Source organism: Didymosphaeria variabile (assembly GCF_027946475.1).
Source record: "Didymosphaeria variabile strain IMI 356815 chromosome Unknown scaffold_6, whole genome shotgun sequence".
Classification (NCBI taxonomy): domain Eukaryota; kingdom Fungi; phylum Ascomycota; class Dothideomycetes; order Pleosporales; family Didymosphaeriaceae; genus Didymosphaeria; species Didymosphaeria variabile.
In genome coordinates, this window is record NW_026611625.1 from 645989 (window position 1) to 664187 (window position 18199).

Consider the following 18199-nt stretch of genomic DNA (forward strand, 5'->3'; position numbering starts at 1 on the left):
CCTCGTCCGAACGTACCTCACAAAGTAGCTCCCAAAACACCACCAGAAGCTGCCCCTCATGAGTCGATCCTGCCAAGTAAAGAACACAAACCCCAAACCCAACAAACAGGCGACACGATCTCAGAATCCGAGTTACGACCGCCCATCGCTCAATTTGTCGTCAATCTTGTACTCCAAATCGCCGCATTTGCAGTAGCCATTTCCTTCGGCATTTTCGCTGTCAAATCGGTGGACGAGGCGAACCTAGCCAACGACAAGGCGAACGAGGCGTTACAAATAGCGAAGACGGCCAATCAGCTGACTTTACTAACGCTATGTTTAACTTCTGGTGATGCGGTATGCACTCGTCACCCATGAATGCGCACTTTAGCTCACAAGATCCTCCGTGCAGGCAACGAATATCACGAACATGTGTGAGCCTGTATTGACCAGCACAAAACAAACATTGCCCAAGATCATTTCTGATACGTTTCCAAACCCGAGCGGGCCAAGTGGAGGTGCAGGTACTGGCAAAGGTGCCTCTAGCGTCCTTATTGGAAGCCTCGTTGGGGTGCTCCTGGGCGTTATTTTGATCGGTCTGGGCGGCTGGGCAGGCGTCCGTCATCACAAGAGGAAACGTCATCTAGGTGAAATGACCACCGAGAGTTATACAAAGTCGTCAATAAGGGAAAGATCCACATTTCGGAGGCTGTTCGTCGATACACGTGTCGTCTCTAGGCGCAGGTGAGTCGCAATGAGGTCACATTGATCCAAGAGATGGGGATATTCGGTCGAGTTTGGTTTGCGCATGTCCTCCGATTGCGATTGCACGGGAAAGCCATAGCTATGCTTATAGCGATGTACAAGTGCAAGGCCTATCGATACAGCCAGGCCTCCTTTCTCTCGAAGTATAGTCAGTACACATGTCCCCTGCACGCTCACCCTACTAACCTCCTTTAATCCTACTTATCTTTCTTCCCCCCTGCCTTCTTCAAATCCTCCAACTCCCTCCAAGCCTCAATCAGCGCCTGCCTCGCCCCCTCCCATGGTCTCCTCTTCCCCATATCAAACACCCTATAACTATAAGTACATATCGGCAAGTTACTTATCGCACGATACAGCTCCCTATCTCTCCACCACAAGCCCCACGCCCTCCATCCCCACCCCACGTACTCATACAACCCTGTTCCCGCCGCCTCGTGCAGAAAGTAACTCCAGTCGCCGTTGTGGACTTCTTGGTAGCCGTTGCCGTTGGGCCCGGCTTTTGCGATGCGCTGCGTGAGCCAGGTTTGGTGGGTGGTGATCCAGGTGGACATTATAGAGAGGGGCGGGAGGGGAGAGCGACCGGCCCAAATCTGTGGCAAGGCGAGCGCAGCGAGGACGCGGCCGGGGATTTGGGGGCCGAAAAGGTGCGTGAGGGATAGGTGTGCGAAGGAATCCGCGTATTTGGGCGGGAAGATATTCATATACAGGCCTGGCAGTGCTGGGGTGTCGCTTTGCGCGGGAGTGAACTCAATAGCTTCTTTCAGGATGTCCATGTCGTCGGCGTAGCCTATGCATAAGATGATGGCGTCGATGCCTTCAGCCACTTGTCCGTTGTCAAACTCTACAGTGTTTGGGCCGGCGAGAGCTTTGATGCCCGGCACTGAAAGTATGCTTCCATTCTGGATGTTAGGAACGAGATCCTGGCTGCATACCACGACGTGCTGGCCGTCGCCCATACCAGGCGAGTCTACAAGCCCCCACTCGGGTTTGTTCTCGCCCCAGCTGTCTTTGAAGTTTTGCGCCACGGCGCTGTCCATCATCCAGCCGTATACGGCGGGGCAGTGCTTTTGCAGCATCCAGGTGATAGGCACTAGACTGGTCGTCAGCATCACATCTGACGGTACGCCAGTTTTTGGGTCGCAAGGCCGTAGGATCTTCGCGCCGCGCCGGTGCGAGAAGTAGATCTTGCCTGCGCCATGCTGGACGAGTGCGTTAGCGACATCGGCGGCTGTATTGCCGATGCCCAGGACGACGACATTCTGGTCTTTGAATGCCGAGAGGTCGCGTGCTTGTGAGGAATGCAGGATGCGGCCTTTGAAGCTTTCTTGACCGGGGAGAATGAGGCGTTTTGGCTTTACGAAGCCGCCTGTACACCAGACAATCTTGTCAAAGGACAGGGGAGTGGAAAGTGCGTCGGAAAAGGTAAGTTGCCACTTTTGGTGGGTGTGGTCTCTTGTGAGGTTTGTGACGGTCTTGTTGAAGTGGATGTTGCGGTAAAGATCGAAGTGTTTGGCGTAGGAGCTTAGGTAAGAACCTAGGTCGGGGGCGGCGACTGTCCATGGGAAACCTAATATTGAGCGTGAGTGTCTTTGATCTAATTTATGTGAGAGTCTGTGTACCTTTAGGTAGTGGATAGTCGGGTAACGCAACCTGCGGGCGAGCTGATCAGCTCTCATCGCCAGTTTAATGAATAGGTAACTTACCGAGTACTTATTGTTACACAGCTTCGTCTCTTTCAGCGCCGTCGTAGAGTCTGCATCCTCAGTCCACGTCCAGACGCCGCCAACATCGCTTCTCTTCTCAAACACTGTGACGTCGAATCCAAGGTCCCTGAACTCCTTCATTGCTACCATGCCCGCGGGACCTGTATCCTCGTCAATCCCACCTCCTAGCTTTAGGGAAGAAGTATAGTATACCCGCCCCTACGATCGCAACCTTTGTTCCGCTATTATCCATGTTGTATGTCTGCGTACGCCGCTGTGTTGTGGTGGCAGTTGGCGAGACCAAGTCACGACCGCAGAAAGTGCACAAAAGGTTTATAAAAGACTACGCCACGATTCAGCGGCGTAGAATGCGGCACAAAGTACTTCCTGCAGCTATCTTCATGTGGCTAGTGAACGAGTTCGTCTTACACGCTGCATGTTCCAATTCCAGCGTAAGCGCTATACCGGTTCAGGAATGCGATGCGGAGCATCGCGAGTGGTACGCTCGTAGTTCAAAGCGAAGCGAGACTGTGCCGCATGTAGTGTCATCGCATCGGAGCTCGACTACGCCATAAATCTAGATTCTAGATGTCGGTCAAAGGTTCCAACAATGCGGTTAGAGTTGTTCGATAGAGTTGATCGACAAGTGTGCCTTAGCGGCTGGTGACGCGGGAGCGGTTTCGTTTGACGTCGTATCTAATGAGCATCAGCGAAAGCGCGAAATGAAACGCGACGTCCGACACCCGAGATGCCTGGCCTTATTCCAATGACACTGGGGGCGAGGTGCAAGCAGCAAGAGCATACAGTCGAGCGAATTGTTGTGGAAGCTAGCCGTGTGGCCGAATAAAATTCAAATGGATATCAACGTGCTCTAACAAATGTACAGAATATATCGCGTCGCGGCGTCCCCGCTTCAACAGCCAGGTGACCAGGGTCATAACAGGTACAATATCTTGATCCGCTACTCATTAGTGGATCGAACTTCCTTCGCGGAAGCGGGTTGCGATGCACATGGACGATGCTGCCGTACAGCAGGAAGCGAGCCCGCCGTGGTCAAGTTTCCGGACTCGACGGCGCAGCTTACCGGGCTACTTCACGTCGTCTCGGAACAGTAAAGACAGAGATGGGTAGACGGTCCTCGCTCACTTCTTTCCCCCCGGCATCTTCATTTTCCAGCCAGCCTTGGGCGTCGGGGTATCCAAATCAAACGTGCTGGTAATCTTCGTCGTTGTCGTGCCGTGTTGTGGGTTCTCCGACAGTCCCTTCTCAAGGTCTTTCTCCGGGCCGGGTCTGTTCCGTCGCCCTGCGGGAGGCGAGTCAAGACGAACACCTGTCCGACGGTTCTGGCGTTTTGCAGCAGACAAATCGGCGGTCGAGCGGCCTGTGATACGGCGAGACGCACGCCGCAGAGACTGGCGGACGTCCCATTGCCGTTTCTTTGCGAGCCAGAAGAGGACGGCGGAAGCGACTGCATGGGATGTTAATACTTGCGTCCAAAGAACGGATGCAACGATGGTCTCACCTCCAACAACGACTACGACGCTGATCACGACGATAATGGCCGCCAGTCCACCTTTCGAGAGCGAGAAGCCGCCATTCTGAGCACCCGCAGCTCCCGCATCACTAGGGTCCAATGGGTTGTCGTCGCCGCCATTGTACCCTGCATTCGGCGTGTGAGCCGCGGTATCTGTGTTCTGCGTTGCCGTCGGATCTTGGGCGACGACCTTCTGTGCAAGCACAAGGAGGGACAGCAGCCAGTATGCAGCGGAAGCCCTGGCCATGATGACTCGGTAGAGGGTGGTGCAGTATGGAGTATACGAGATGGATATGGGGTCCGGTGGTACGAGTGCACACCACAATCGTGTGCCTTGTGTGCGGGAGAGCGAGTGTCCTCACATCAGCGAGCAGGCGCCTCTATATTGTCGCCCCATCCACATGCCCTACCCCGCGACGGGTGCTGCGTGGGCGGTTAGCCATGCTGCCATTGTGACGGATCGCGTAGTCTGCCGGCAGCAGGCATTCTAAATGTGAGCGCTGGGTTCACAATGCTGAGGGCTTGGTGTGATATTCGATGCGGATTGGTGCAGGCGGGCGCGTATCCAGGACATGGTGTTGAGGCGGGAGAATCACAGTGCAGCGGCAGGGGTGGGTTAGCGCGTCTGATTGGCTGTTGGTTCGTGGGTAAGCGCCGCCAGGGCTGCTGTTTTGCCGACAGGGGAAGAGCCGAGACTTGAACGTGGGACGACGGGACGAGGCGATTTATTTGCAGGAGATGCAGCGAGGGTCGGACACATGGCGGCGCAGTTGTCATGGATGCTGGGTGAATCAGTCGGCTGCGAAATGAATGAGCTGACTCGTGGGCATACAAGCACGATTGTGGCAAGAGATAACACGCTGATCAGATGTTTGAGAACACTACAGGAATGGGCTTCTAATAGGAATCAAGGCTTTTTAATTCTTCGAAACGCACGCAGATGAAGTACATCGTGGAAGCTACAGTGGCCCTCAGGCAAACCCATTACCGGAAGTTGGCGCATTGCCAACAAGCACCGTTGATGCACGGTCATTTCAGACTCCTTTCCAGTAGGTCCAAGGAAAAGAGCCCGAGTTTCCTGCATCCGCCGGACACATCCAATCGTCCCAGCCAGGTGTGGGGTGTTGAGTGGCCCCTAGCCGAAACAACTGCATCCCAGACAGCTATGCCTGCTTGTAGTAAAAATTCGACGGCTTCTTTTGAGCTATCTTCAGAGATTGCACAAAGACCCATTGCCGATTCTTCGTCGCAAATTCATTCTGCAACCAGAATGCCACCTTTCCCATCAGTTCCTGGAAAGCATCCACTGTGACCTCGCGCACACTGCCTTCCTGAGCTCGAACTGGTCCAACGCCAAAATTGGCATAGGAACAATTCGGACGAGAACAAGAACATCCCAGGGAGTATTTGAGGCAAGCAACTTTGAGCTGGCGGCATTTGAGAAGCTCACGCAGACGGAACCGCTCCACTATTTGTTCGACTGAGAGCAGATGAAATTCATGGTCGCCCTTGGGGTTGCTGAACTCGGGCTTGGTCTCAAAGTCTGCGCCATATTCTTCAACCAGTGTATGGTACTCTTGGAACAGTTTGAGATCGCCGTATGTCATGGCGTTGACCATTCTCGAAGGGTCTTCAAGCACACCAACGTAGCGATGCAGGTCGCGAGCGTGATATTGCGCCAGACGATCTTCGAGAAGCGGGACAGCGCCTTTCGGTCGATTGTTTAGCATTCTCGGCTTCGACTTGCCCATCATGGCCCTGGGCTTGAAGACGATGTTGAGAGTTTGGACATTTGGACAGAGTGTTACACCAGCGAGCCAGTCCTGAGGATTGACAACAGAGCCCGGTTCCAAATGGGAAAGGACGTCTACCTCTCGGATGGAATCCATGACGCCGCCATTGTGGATAATTTCGGAGATGCCGTTGTACATGAATCCAGGAGGTGCGGGCAAGGGCTTACCCGTCAGAACAATTCGGTAGACTCCGCTTGGCTGATAAGGTGAATTGAGTCCGGCCAAACGCATAACCTCGCTGAAAGGTTCAACAGAATAATCGTCGAAGGCGTAACAGATACTCAGGAGAGGGCCCACGGCTGCATCTGAGTTTTTGGGGTGACCGATGCCGAAGTGAAGAGGCACATAGCGATCCGGTTGCGCTGGAAGGTGGGTTACTCGTGGAACTTCGATGTCCAGATAGGCTTGGTAAACCAGTACACGAAGCTCCACTGGGAGCGAGAAGAAATCGAATGACCTGTTGGCCATTTTGTTCGCAGGTTCGCTTTTGGTGGTTGCTTTCGACATCGAGGCCTCGTCTGGCAAAGTGAGTCTCCCGTCCATACTCGTGTGATTAGAAGGAGAGTGGTGGTATTTGGGAACGCGCGATATGTCAGAAGGTTTATTTAGATAAGAGCACCCAACAGGCTGCCAAGGCCCCTGCGCGCACGTCACGCCTGCCGCTTTCACTATCTTGGCTTGCCTTCAAACGCTTTCAACCATCGTTGGCCCGTCCCCGGAAGCCACCGACCGTATGCGATGAGTAGAGGGTAACGCAGAAGAAAAGATGTTGGGCGAAGAGATATCGACGCATATGTTATACAGCCAGAACCAAACCATACGGCTGCTATCGACCTTACACATGTACTGATACTGCGTCTAGGCCGCTACGCTAGTTCGAACCATAGATGCGCTTCTGAGGAATACTATTTCACACACAAGGCCGCAAGGCAACCAATGTTAGGATGAATCAACGGCTACAAGATCTTACCCGTCTCATTTGCTGTAAATCCTCACCTTCGCGTGTTTTCCGAAACAACCGACTCTCAACGTCTCCGCAAAATGCGGTGCGGTGCAAAACATTTGTGGCTACCCATAGGTAGGTAATACATTCACGTCTAACTATTAAGCTTCAGTGCCTTTCTATTTACATAGCCTCCCATGGGGCAAAAGGACGCGCATTGTGGCTATACCAAAGGCTCGCTGAATGACTGCACATCGCAATGACCGCAACATGACCGGGCAGAGCTGAACAATACATTGATATTCAGAAATGTTGTAGGCACCTCTTACATTGGTCAGTACACTGTGTAAATATCCGACCACCGGGTCGCAGTAACGGTAACCGCGACTTCCTCGTCGTCTGTGGAAGGTGCTCAGGATGGCAGCCACTCCTCTCACCCGTCCATCCATCCTTCACGACCCAACCTCACTATTCTCCCTATTCCGACTCCTCCGGTCTCACTCATTACCTGAATTTATCCCGTGAGGCTGCTATTGCCGACATCGAAGCCCGCTGGTGACTCGGACACCCACCACCCCGCAGACGCGATGTCTGACAGAAAAGGGAAGCAGCCAGTCAGCTCCCATCGTCCATCACAACTGCGAAACGAAATCATCCCTGACTCTAGCGACAATGAGCGTGTCGTCAATGAGAGTGTCGTTCAGGTACCCGATAGTGACACTGTCGTTCTTGAGACACAGTATGACCCACAACCCGCGTATATTCCCAATGGCTCCGAGCACGACCGTGGAAATATCTGGAGGCAGAGCTCAGAGCAGCCGAACACGGCAGACGAAGCTCTTCTCTCGCGTTGCGGGCTTTCGAAGAAAACCGGATTAACAGTAGACTCCACGTTTGTAGTCAAGCAACTCGAGAGGCCGAAAGAGGTACAAGGAACTGCTTTCTCATTCGCAAGTCCAAGTTTCGTCACTAGACCTGCGCGGCAAGTGCCTCTCACATTGGGCACACATGAGAACGCGACGTTTACTCCGAAACCGTCTGCTTCTACAACCCAGAGCACTGCTTCTCGGCATGTCGATGGGATTTCAGCGAATGGTATGGATGTAATGTACTACATAAGGCACTAAGCTAATTTCTTGCAGAACCTAAGGAACTTGAGCAGTTCCCTGAAATGTCTGTCGTGCATTCTAATAATCCAGTCCATCAAGGCTCTCAGGCGGTGCAGGCTTCATTCGTGCCTCTTGAGATAGACACAACTGCTGCATCAGGTGTGGACCCCGCATCTGCAGCTTTCAAGCAGCCCGTTGGTGATCTCATGTATGTGAAAGTTTCCTGAAGTGATTTGTACGTCTTGTCCACATTGACTAACTCCGCTTGCCAGTACCGAACATCATCCAGCTCAAAATGATCGCCCAGCCGAGGGGTTGCGTTCCGAACGCCGTGCTAAGGGAAAGAAGACGAAGAAGGGACGGAAATCGAAGCTGCGCCCCACTGATGCCACTGCTATGGTTGCCACCGCCGCTTGGCCGCTGGATTCCCAGCACCATGATCTTGCTACCTCAGAGCATACCCCTACGACCAAAAAGGACCAGGTGTGTCCGGAATCGCAAGAGAAACAGGCGTCTATTCCGAGGGACGAGTACGCAATGGCAGAGGAATCACCTCAGTCCCACCATTCTGCAGCCGCACCTATAGCTTTGCATAACGCAAGAAACGATCATGAAACTTCTCAATCTCAAGACTACTCAATGACCATACTTCCCGTAGAAGCTATGGAAGCGACACCTGGCCAAACACCTTTACGGCCCAACGATAAGACCATGTCCTTCGAACCTCAAAACAGCCCACCCGCGCATGCTGTATCGAGTGGCCATGATGGGGACACGGAGAATGGCTCAGGACATCATGATACCCGCTGCGTCAGTAAATCCCAGACTGTCGCACGTAGGCATCTGGAGGCAGAGAACCGTACTGTCATGCACGAGACTTCCGGTAATGAAGGCATCCAACCGGTGTGGCATGATCATGACAGCATAACGGAGGCGACTTTGAACTTCAAAGAAGCTCATGGTCCGACGAGCGACATCCAAGACTTGGCCCAACCAGAGGCTTCTGCTGCCCGTGCCAGCCCTTCTCACTCTCAAGCCCAAAGCAATGTCTCTGAAGCTCATAACGGATCTAACCACTTGTCCCAACCGCAGCAAGTCCACGATTCCATGCTCCACGAGAAAATGGGCCGAGACTCGTCCAACCGCGTCAGCAAATTGCGAACCAAGAAGCGCACGAAGGGCCCATCAACACCTCCAGACTTGAGGAATCTCGACCACGGGACGACTCTCCCTACGTCTCCTGATAATGAAGTCATACTGAACATGATGGCCATGTGTCTTCGTGCTGGCGATACTAAGGCGCGCAATATTGTTGACACCAATGCAAAAGCCCATGATGATGCTGTCGCTTCATTACGGGAGACCATTGGCCAACAGAATAACTTCATCCAAAATCTACAGGCTCGAAACGATGGCCTTCACGGTAGGGTACAGAAGTTATCCGAGTCGACCACTCAGTTGCAGAAGTATGTGAAAGGCATGGAAGGCGACTACGCTAGGCTCAAGAGCCAAGCCGAAGCCCACCGCAAGACGTGCGACAGGCTTGTGAGGGATTCAATTCACGAACCTGAACAAGAGAGATCAGTGCTGAAGCGTGAATTCGTAAAGACCGTCGACGCTTTGAGCTCCAGCCAGCGACACATGAGAGCCGCGATGAACGACTGCTTCAGCCAGCTCATGTCTTCCGAAAACAAGTACCTTGCTGTCAGCAAGCAACTGCACAAGCTGACTGCCGATTATGATGAGGAAAAGAAGAAGAGTTTGAATTTTGAGCAACAAATCTTGCCTGCTGTTCAAGCCATACAGGCTAGTCTGGATGAGAACCAAACAGTCATATTGGAGAAGGTGGGTAAAGTTCAACGCTCTTTGGATGACACTTCGGCAGAAAAAGAGCGGGACGTCCGTCTGAAAGAATGTTTAGACGCCCTTCGTAGCCTTCAAGCTAATCCAGCACTTACCATACACGACGTACGGAAAGCGGAAGCCATGCTGCGGTTCATCCATGAAAGGTAGGTTGCCTTCGTCAGTGCTATGGCTACTGACTAACATTATCCGTAGCATTGGCTCCAAGATGAGCGACATCACTCGGTCCGTGGAGAAGATCCAGGATCCTACCGAAGATATTCGAGCCTACATTGGAGACCAGCTTGCTACGCTACGTGAGGATGTCTTGAGAAATGAGGATGTATCTGAAGAATGTCAAAAAACGCAGCAGTCCAAAGAGCACTTCCTCCAGCAGTTGGAAGTGCAAAAGGAACAGTGCGCGAAGCTCGAGGGGGCGATACGTAGCTCCCGGCAGCAAGAGGCGGATGCGAAAGCTCGATGCTCTTTTCTAGAGTCTGAGCTTGAGGCCTGGAAAGGGAAGTCGTGCAATCACGACAGTGACTCCGCTCAAATTGAAGAAGAGGCAGGAAATCTTCGACAACAGCTCGAGAAAGCCAGGGAAGATTTACGAGGAGAGCTCACTGAGCTCGGTCGTGTTCAACAAAGACTGGAGGATCAAGCAATGGAAATGTCCATTATAAAGGTACGGGTTCTTGCAGAGCATGGGATTGACCTGACATGATATGACAGGCGACTCTGGATGAGAAAGAGGCCTCATATCAGGTATACATCAACAAGATCACACAGGAAAGAGCTGCTAAGATTGGCCTTCTTCGAGAGTCCCAAATCGAGAAGGATAAGTTGGCCGGTGATCTAAGCCACGCCGAAAGCAAGATCCGCGAACTGGCTTCCGAAGCTGAAAAGGTGCGTGGTGCAAACATCCACATGAAGAAAGATTTGCAGAAGGCTCAATCGGCTGCCCAAGAAGCATCTTCTTTGGCTCCCGAGCTTGCGGACCTTAAGAGACGACTTACAGAGAAATCGGACGAGGCTCAATCGGCTACTGATGAGGCGGCTTTGATGTCTTCTCAGCTCATAACCCTCAAACAACGGATGGCGCAAGCGTCGGAAGCGCAACGCTCCAAGGAGGAAGATCTCAAGAACACCCAGGCGGAGCTTACACGTCTGGTCAACGAAGCAGCAGATCTTTCTCGAGAGAAGCACCAAATCAAGAACCAACTCAATGAACATGTGTCAACTATTGCAGATCTCAAAGAGAAGATCGGTACCGCGCACAGGGCACAGGAGAAGAGCGCTGCATCAGTGAAACAATTGCAAAGCAGTACAGAAGTGATGCGGAAGGATAAGGATCAATTGGCGCTACAGATTTCTGCGGAGCAATCCAAGGTGAAAACTTTGAGGAAGGAAATGGATGCTCGAGAAAACACACGTCGGAAAGACATGGATGCGTTGGATAGCTTGCAACATCGACTGGAAAATCTACACGAAGAGAAGCAAGAGTTGGAATTCAAACTGGGACGTTCTCGCGCTACTGAGATCAAGTTGAGCGAAGCTCAAGCGGTGTACTCCTCCGAGAAGGAGGGCCTACAGCTCGAATTGGCGAAATTGCAAGCATCCTTGGAAGTCAAGAACGATGAGCTGCGACGCACAAAAGCCGACTATATCGAGAAGTCAAAAAAGGCTGAAGAGGATTACGCTGGCAGGTCTAACGAACTTAAGCGACGCATTAGCCAAACTGAAACAGCCTTGAAAGCGGCAGAGAAGACTGCAGAGCACAAGAGTCGTGAGCTTGAGGCCCACAAGGAGGCTACCTTGAAGAAGTTTGAATTGCTCGTTCAGGAGGCTCAGAATCAAGAGAGCTTCCGGCAGGGAATACACAGGAAGCCCCAACACGAGCTGTTCGTACGGGACCCACGACTCCAAGAATCGTCTTCGATGCATGCGGTCGGGTCTCAACCACAGCGGCCACACTCCGTCGCAGACGTGGGTGCATGTCACGAGGAGCCTTTCGAGACTAGAGTGACGAAGGCGAGGAAAAAGCCTAACCGGGGGAACTTGACGGTCCTGAACGTTGCAGATTCCTCGCACACCCAGTCAACACCGCTTTTGCGACTACCTAACGCCGTGTTAGACGTCCATCACGATGCAGAAGAAGGTAATGCCCACAGAGGTTTTATCCATGCTGCAGTTACGAATGAGTTTGGTGCTCGGGAGATGCTCGACGAGAATGGCATCTCATCCATAGAACCTGCTGGAGACGAGTCTCAAGAGCCGCAGCGTGCGCTAGTCTGTTCCGCAGGGGCTTTCGATCACAGCATGAAGGCCATGACCAGGCCCAGAACAGCGGAGACTTCGTCTAGTGTACTCTCTGATCCTCTATCGTCTGACGATTTGATTGACATGGATCCACTCGAGCAAGGCACTGTACCTGTCAGCCTTGGCAATGGTTACGGACGCTTCAAGCTTGAGGAGGGTCCGCGAGGGGATCAATACCACGGGACACCACATCGCTCTTCTCGCCATTCTCTACACGGAGCGTCTTCTCTGCCTCAAGACCGTCCCAAGTCGCAGGCAAATACCGGCTCCAGGATGCTTCCACCAGCCACACCTACTGTATCTTCCACAAAGAACTATCGGTCTCCCGCGAATGCAGGACTTCGTATCCCGGCGAAGAGCGCACGAACTGGAGACGAAGCTCAATTTGGAAACACCGTATCCAGCTCACCCGACTATGTCCATCGCCCTGTGTCCAATCAAAAGACATATGGTAATTACAGCAATCCGTCTGCAGAGTCGCTTGCTGGTACACCATCCAGAATATCTCGTCCAAGTGTACACAGTCCAACGAAAAAGCGGAAGGGGCCGGGAGGTGGTGCTTCGGAGAATGCGCCATCGAAGCGTCTTCGCGCCTCACCCCGTGTGAGCTCGTCACAGTCAACGCTGTCTTCCCAGCCTGCCCAAATTTCTCAGATTCAATCCCAAAGCCCCTGCATCATGCCAAATCCACGCACTCGCCGTTCCAAGGGTATGTGTTCTATATCCCTATGTGGAACTGGCTAACTCCTGTGGGATAGGTCGAAGGCGTAGCGACGAATTCGACGCAATGTTTGACCGGGAGCTCCAGACGGGACCCAGTCGCCGGCCGCGTTGAGTAATTCAGATCCAAAGGTATTTTGCCCTTATCTTGCCCCCTCCGTGGTGTAAGCGGATCCTTTCGAAGCGGCGTGTACGCACCGGCGTAGCTCTCCGTTCTATGTCCAGCAGGTAGGTCGGCAGCCATATTGTTCCTGCTCTTGTCGTTAAGAGGCCTCAGGTATATCATATGGATTGGTCCGAGCCATGAGAAGTGAGAGGGGGGTCGTGGGTCGGGTATGACGGCTATCAGCGGTATGTCTATAGAACATTTGGTTTATGGAGGTTCGGTGGTGCTTCTGCGGCCGCGAGGGGATGATAACTAGGCCGATACTGGAGCGGAGTGGGAATATGAGATACTGCACATGTCGAATATATATGAGCTCGGAGTCTTTCCTGCATCCAGTCGATCTGTATGACCAGGTAGTATTGCCATTGTGTATGCATAATGGGGTGTTCGAAGGCTCATCATGCGACGTGGCCTGGGCGGGGGAAGCACTTGGCACTTGCTTCGTTTGTGTTGTTGGTGAATAATGTGGTGCGCGATCTTGTTTTTCTCGTTGAGCGGCCTCCGTCTCCTGCCCCTTCTCTCGCTTTCTCCTCCGCCACAACACCACCACCAACAGCCGCCCAAACCCCACCGCCTGAAAATCTCTTTGAGGTGGCTGCATAATTCTGCTCGCTCGTTACCTCTTGTTCTTCGTCCTTTTTTATCTTCTCCATATGGGCTACGCCCTTGGCTGTCGATGACTTTGTCGCCGACCTGTCGTTCTCCCCACATCCCAAGGTAAGGTCACCCGCACCCCTTTGAAAATATGCACAGCAAAGAAGCTTGTCTTTGCCTTTGAGCATCAGCTCGAGCTCGTATGTTGCTCAGCTGTGTCGTGGTGCTGAGATGTCGGCTCTGACAGCGGCACTCGAGGCGCGACGGCTCCTCTGCCGGCAACATAACGCCGCAACTCGCATGCGAACAATCCATTGAGCAATCCACACCTTTCCTTATCCTCAGCATCACTGGCGTAGAGCGGATGCAGGTCAATGGCCGCTTGCACCTTGGGGCGGATCCTGGGGGTCTAGGACCTCCGCCTTTTCTGACGCTGTCGCGGAGGCATCGGAGCAGACCAAAGAGATGTACCATCCTCCGTATTAACATACAAAAGAGATTGAACAACATGCTGATAGTGCTTCCAGGTAAGGTGCTCGAGGTGAAGCCGCTGGCCTCCATTTCCAACCGCACGGCAGCTCGAGCGAAACCGAGCGACGACCCATCTTTGCAGGAAAGTGGTTGCCGCAAATTTCAACACCATTAGCCCCAGAAGATCGTGTTCTGGTCGCGGCCTCACACAATGACCGTTTCTTGTATTCCGCAATCTTCGCACATGACGGCCTATTCATCGGATGGCCCGTGCGTGCTCAATGACCAAAACTCAGAGTATAGAAGCAGCGTGGCCTTTACTTCGAGAAGCCCTCAGCTGACATTCGCCCAGACATTGGAGCTATTTCCCGAAAAGGCCTCGAACTTCGATGCACACGTACGGTGTTCGGTGACGAGCAACCTCCGCAGCGGCACATCAAGCACACACGCCCGAGATCTCTTTCTCGTCATCTTGATGGGCTGATCTTCTGCCTTGGAGGAAGCAGCCACAATCAGGTCTGAGCCAACTTCTGCCGATAAAGTAAGCCGATCCCCCCCCTTGCCCCACCAGGGCGCCGCCGCTCCGTCGGTTTCGCTTCACCATAGCGTTCCCGACGTGCAGCCATAGAGGCGCAGAACAAACAATCATCACCGCGTCGATCGATAGTGAGCAGGCACCTGCATGGGTAATGTAGTATCTGTGAGTCCCAGGTCTGTCTCGGGCACCTGGCCTCGGACAGGAGGTCAGATCTCTCTATCCGCCCGCGCTTGCTCTCTCCCTAGGCCGGTGTCGACGCCGATAAGTTCCATGGCTAGGTTGAGGATCCTGTCCGATCTACTGTACGGCTGTGGTGTATCGCGCTCGTACATTTCCTTCCCGAAAACCGAACAGTTGCTGACACTTGATCATAGGTCTTCAATTTCGAACATCTACCGTTATGGTTCGCCTCGGTGAGTCTCGGTCGTCCGATGGTAACCCCATCAGGCAAGTTATGCACGCATTCTCTGACAAACACCCTCAAGAAGAGGCTTTGGTTTTTCCAAACCAAAACAGATCGGTTCTACGCCGAGTGGTTCCACGGTGGCTTGGGCAGCACCGCATGCTGTGCTGCTGCTGGTTCCTCGTGCTTGTACACATTCTTGTTCTTGTCTTTTATCATGGCAACAGAGTCGTTGCTGATGATCGTCAGAGACCCAGTCTCACAAGACCTACTCGAGCTCGCCGCTACATCGCACGGTACGTTCCTCGTTCTCCTTCGTTACCATATCATACTCAGGCCCCGGCACCTGGGCTTGACGTCGATCGTCCCCCCAGCCATGGCCGTCCGTCGGTCCAAGAGGGCAGGAATGCACAGGGCCAAGACAAATGCAGAACTCGAGCATGGGATGGATGGGACAAGACTTCCGTCATGGGCTTCTTCGAATGGGATGAGCAGGCTCCCTTGAGAGTCCACGTGTAGATGTATTGCTCTTCGAACGGATGGAGAGCGGACCCCAGAAGAAGACGCGATCGACACAGAGAAGTTCCTTGGCAGCGCGGGCGCCCGGTCTGCTATGCTATCTCGCAGGTTTTCCTCGCTCGTACATCTGTTTATTTGGTCGACAAGCTTGTGGTAGGAGCTCTACTGCTACTTTCAGTCATGAGTTGTGCTCCTGCATTTCGACCAGTGAGTCAAATTCTTCTCAATCTTGCACGCAGAGTTTGGCAACGATGAGAGGAGAGAGCTGCTTGCAGAGAACCCAAAAGTTTTAGTGGCTCTCTATGCACGATAACACACCTCTGAGCCGACAATTGTGCACTTCAAGCCGATCAAATATCAGTACCTCAATGACTGACTATCGCATCTAGTTCAAGACATGTCGTTATTTGAACAGGCAAGTGCAACAACTCCGGCTGAATCTGTGCGCCGCCCCAAAGGATCATCCAGTAAGGTGCGTCTCCCTCTTGAGTCGGATGAAGACCCACGGCAGTGGTGAGGATACATCCAAAGGGGAAAGAGCCCCAAAGTTGGCTTAGAACACCAGGAAGGTTCTTGTTGCATAAGGCACGTGGCAAATTGCCAGTACACTTGATCTCTGAGCCGCAATGTTGTCCAGTTGTTTTGACGACCATTTCCCTCCCGGGCTAAGGCTGACGAGCTTGCAGGTTCTCCTATTCGTCTCTTGTTGCTTCAAGGCACTTCTGGTGAGTCGCACTTCCCGGGGCCAATCGAAACCAACGGCAATGATGATCTGAAGCCTTCGAGGCTTCACTAAAAAGAGTGGTGCAGAGAGCTCCACGTATGGTTTAGAACACCAGGGCGGCTCCCGATGCGCAAGCTCAACGGACAAAAAACCCGATCTAGCTGAGCTGCAACGATTCTTTCCTGCGTGGACAGTGAAATTTTGTTTTCGGCGACTGACCAGTCTCTGCAGGCACTCTTGTAGGCTGATAGCAAGTCCAGTGCTCATGTGGTAGGTTGCACTTTGCCAATTCGAATGATGGCCACAGCAACGATGAAGCACCAAGGCAACGATCGTGAAGAGAGCCCCATACCTGGCGTCAGAACCCAGGAAGATTCTCAATGCATGGGTGCCATACACACTAAATTTATGTGAACCAGAGTTTCTCGGCGGTTGGACGTCTGTCACGTCTTCGAACGGACGATGGTGTGAGAAGGGCCACAGGAACCATTCAGCCATGATCAAGGACCGAAAGTAAGTTAGTTGCAAGACATTAATGAGCTGAAAGTTCTTGTTTGAACATGAGCGCTGATGGTATTCACAGATGTTCAGGCCGGACGACCTCCCCTGCCGCTTCTTTGGTATGTTGAGCTCCGAATTTAGAGTGTCCAGAAAGTCTTATACTTGGAATAGCATCCCTATGCTTTAAAGATGAGCCATAATGTCTGATTGCAGGTGGCTGGGCGTCTTAGAGACTTGTCTTCCAGGTGTGTTGCCCTACTCCTGCGTGTACTACCCCCCTCCTTGGCGATGATGGTCGAGTAGCCAGCGAACCCGAGGTACTGGACTTCTTAGGGATCTCATTGAGCTTTGACTAATCAACGCTCAAGCCACTGATTGAAACTGTAGTTTTCTAATCGAGGACCTCGGGACAGCACACAAGCTGATATCCAAAATGGTTTTCTTGGTCATCCAAGACTCATTAACCAGCGGCCGAATCATCGCTTCCGGATGGTTGAATAGCGCACAGTGGCAATCATGACCATGTGCTAGAGGTGAGCAAGGCCCCATGCAGGCTCAGTCTTCTCCATACCACTTTCAACGGCCATGGAGCCTGAAGCGAGTGGTCCCATCTCCCATTTCAGAACCCATGGTTCCTCAGTTCTTGAAGTGCATGCCAGGCCAAGATGAATGATGAAGCGCAGTCAAGTGGGGATACGAGACGACAGTCAGTGGAATGCGAACCAGCAGCAACCGGTAACGGCACGGCTTAGGCCTTGTCACAAGAAAGACTGCATCGATACAGAGTAGTTCCAGGGGTAGTTGTGCAGCCTCCGCATAGTATGCCTTTTGGTCTCTGCTGCTCGTACATTTTCATTTCGGGTTATCTCTTCTGTGAGAGAACACTTGTTGGACGATGCTGACACTTGCCGCAGATCTCGCGTGTCTTCCGTTGATAGCGACATTGCAAAATTCGTTCAGGTACTTCCAATATTCTCTTTCTGTCTCAGCTTAACCGGACACCTTCAACAGCCGGGGCATTAGGTTGTGGTGCTGTATCATGGATCTTCGCCCAGCGCCTAGATCAAGGCAAAACCTTGAGCTGTGGGGTGTAGGACTCGAAGAGCTCAGCTCTTGACCATCTTGGCAGGCCGCTCGAACCACTTCTCAAATCCCAGCGGTGAGATGCCAAGGCATTCGCGCAAGACCGACGCGGAGCAGATCCATGGTGGCTTTGGTAGAAGACCGCCTGCTGTGACACTGCTGGTTGCTCGTGCTCGTACATTTACGATGGCTTCTGAAATTCATGTCGGGATGATGTCCGCTGATACGAATGTTGACTTGTTAGATCCAGCACAGCGGTTCTTTGATACTGGCACCACAAGGTCCCAGGTGTTGAAGGAGTCGCTTCGCAAGCGAACACGAACCTCTCAGTCATGATCTGCGATATTTCTTCGAGGGACATGTATCCTGAAGCAGCAAGACGCCTAGAATAACGCTGGGGCAGGTCTTCTACCTTGCAACAACTAACGACGACGGTAGACTCTGAACCTTGTTGCTGGTAGGTCCATGATAACACCGAGCCTCCACAATCCAA

General features: G+C 52.7%; 4 protein-coding genes across 4 annotated transcripts; 1 reads left to right on the top strand and 3 right to left on the bottom strand.

The window, feature by feature from the left end:
* Positions 1 to 941: 941 nt before the first annotated feature.
* On the bottom strand, positions 942 to 2850 carry N0V89_008157 (uncharacterized protein; the record flags this gene model as incomplete). Its single annotated transcript, XM_056216915.1, has 4 exons — positions 942 to 2311; positions 2364 to 2394; positions 2448 to 2608; positions 2832 to 2850. The coding sequence occupies 4 exons, from the start codon at positions 2848 to 2850 to the stop codon at positions 942 to 944; spliced, it is 1581 nt and encodes a 526-aa protein (XP_056068471.1).
* A 739-nt stretch (positions 2851 to 3589) lies between these two features.
* On the bottom strand, positions 3590 to 4228 carry N0V89_008158 (uncharacterized protein; the record flags this gene model as incomplete). Its single annotated transcript, XM_056216916.1, has 1 exon — positions 3590 to 4228. One exon carries the CDS (start codon positions 4226 to 4228, stop codon positions 3590 to 3592), a length of 639 nt encoding a protein of 212 aa, XP_056068472.1.
* Positions 4229 to 5144: 916 nt separating this feature from the next.
* On the bottom strand, positions 5145 to 6317 carry N0V89_008159 (uncharacterized protein; the record flags this gene model as incomplete). The annotated part of the gene is made up of 1 exon (XM_056216917.1): positions 5145 to 6317. One exon carries the CDS (start codon positions 6315 to 6317, stop codon positions 5145 to 5147), a length of 1173 nt encoding a protein of 390 aa, XP_056068473.1.
* A 987-nt stretch (positions 6318 to 7304) lies between these two features.
* N0V89_008160 (uncharacterized protein) lies at positions 7305 to 12822 on the top strand (the record flags this gene model as incomplete). The annotated part of the gene is made up of 6 exons (XM_056216918.1): positions 7305 to 7812; positions 7860 to 8034; positions 8099 to 9835; positions 9885 to 10353; positions 10401 to 12696; positions 12746 to 12822. The coding sequence occupies 6 exons, from the start codon at positions 7305 to 7307 to the stop codon at positions 12820 to 12822; spliced, it is 5262 nt and encodes a 1753-aa protein (XP_056068474.1).
* Between the last annotated feature and the right edge of the window lie 5377 nt (positions 12823 to 18199).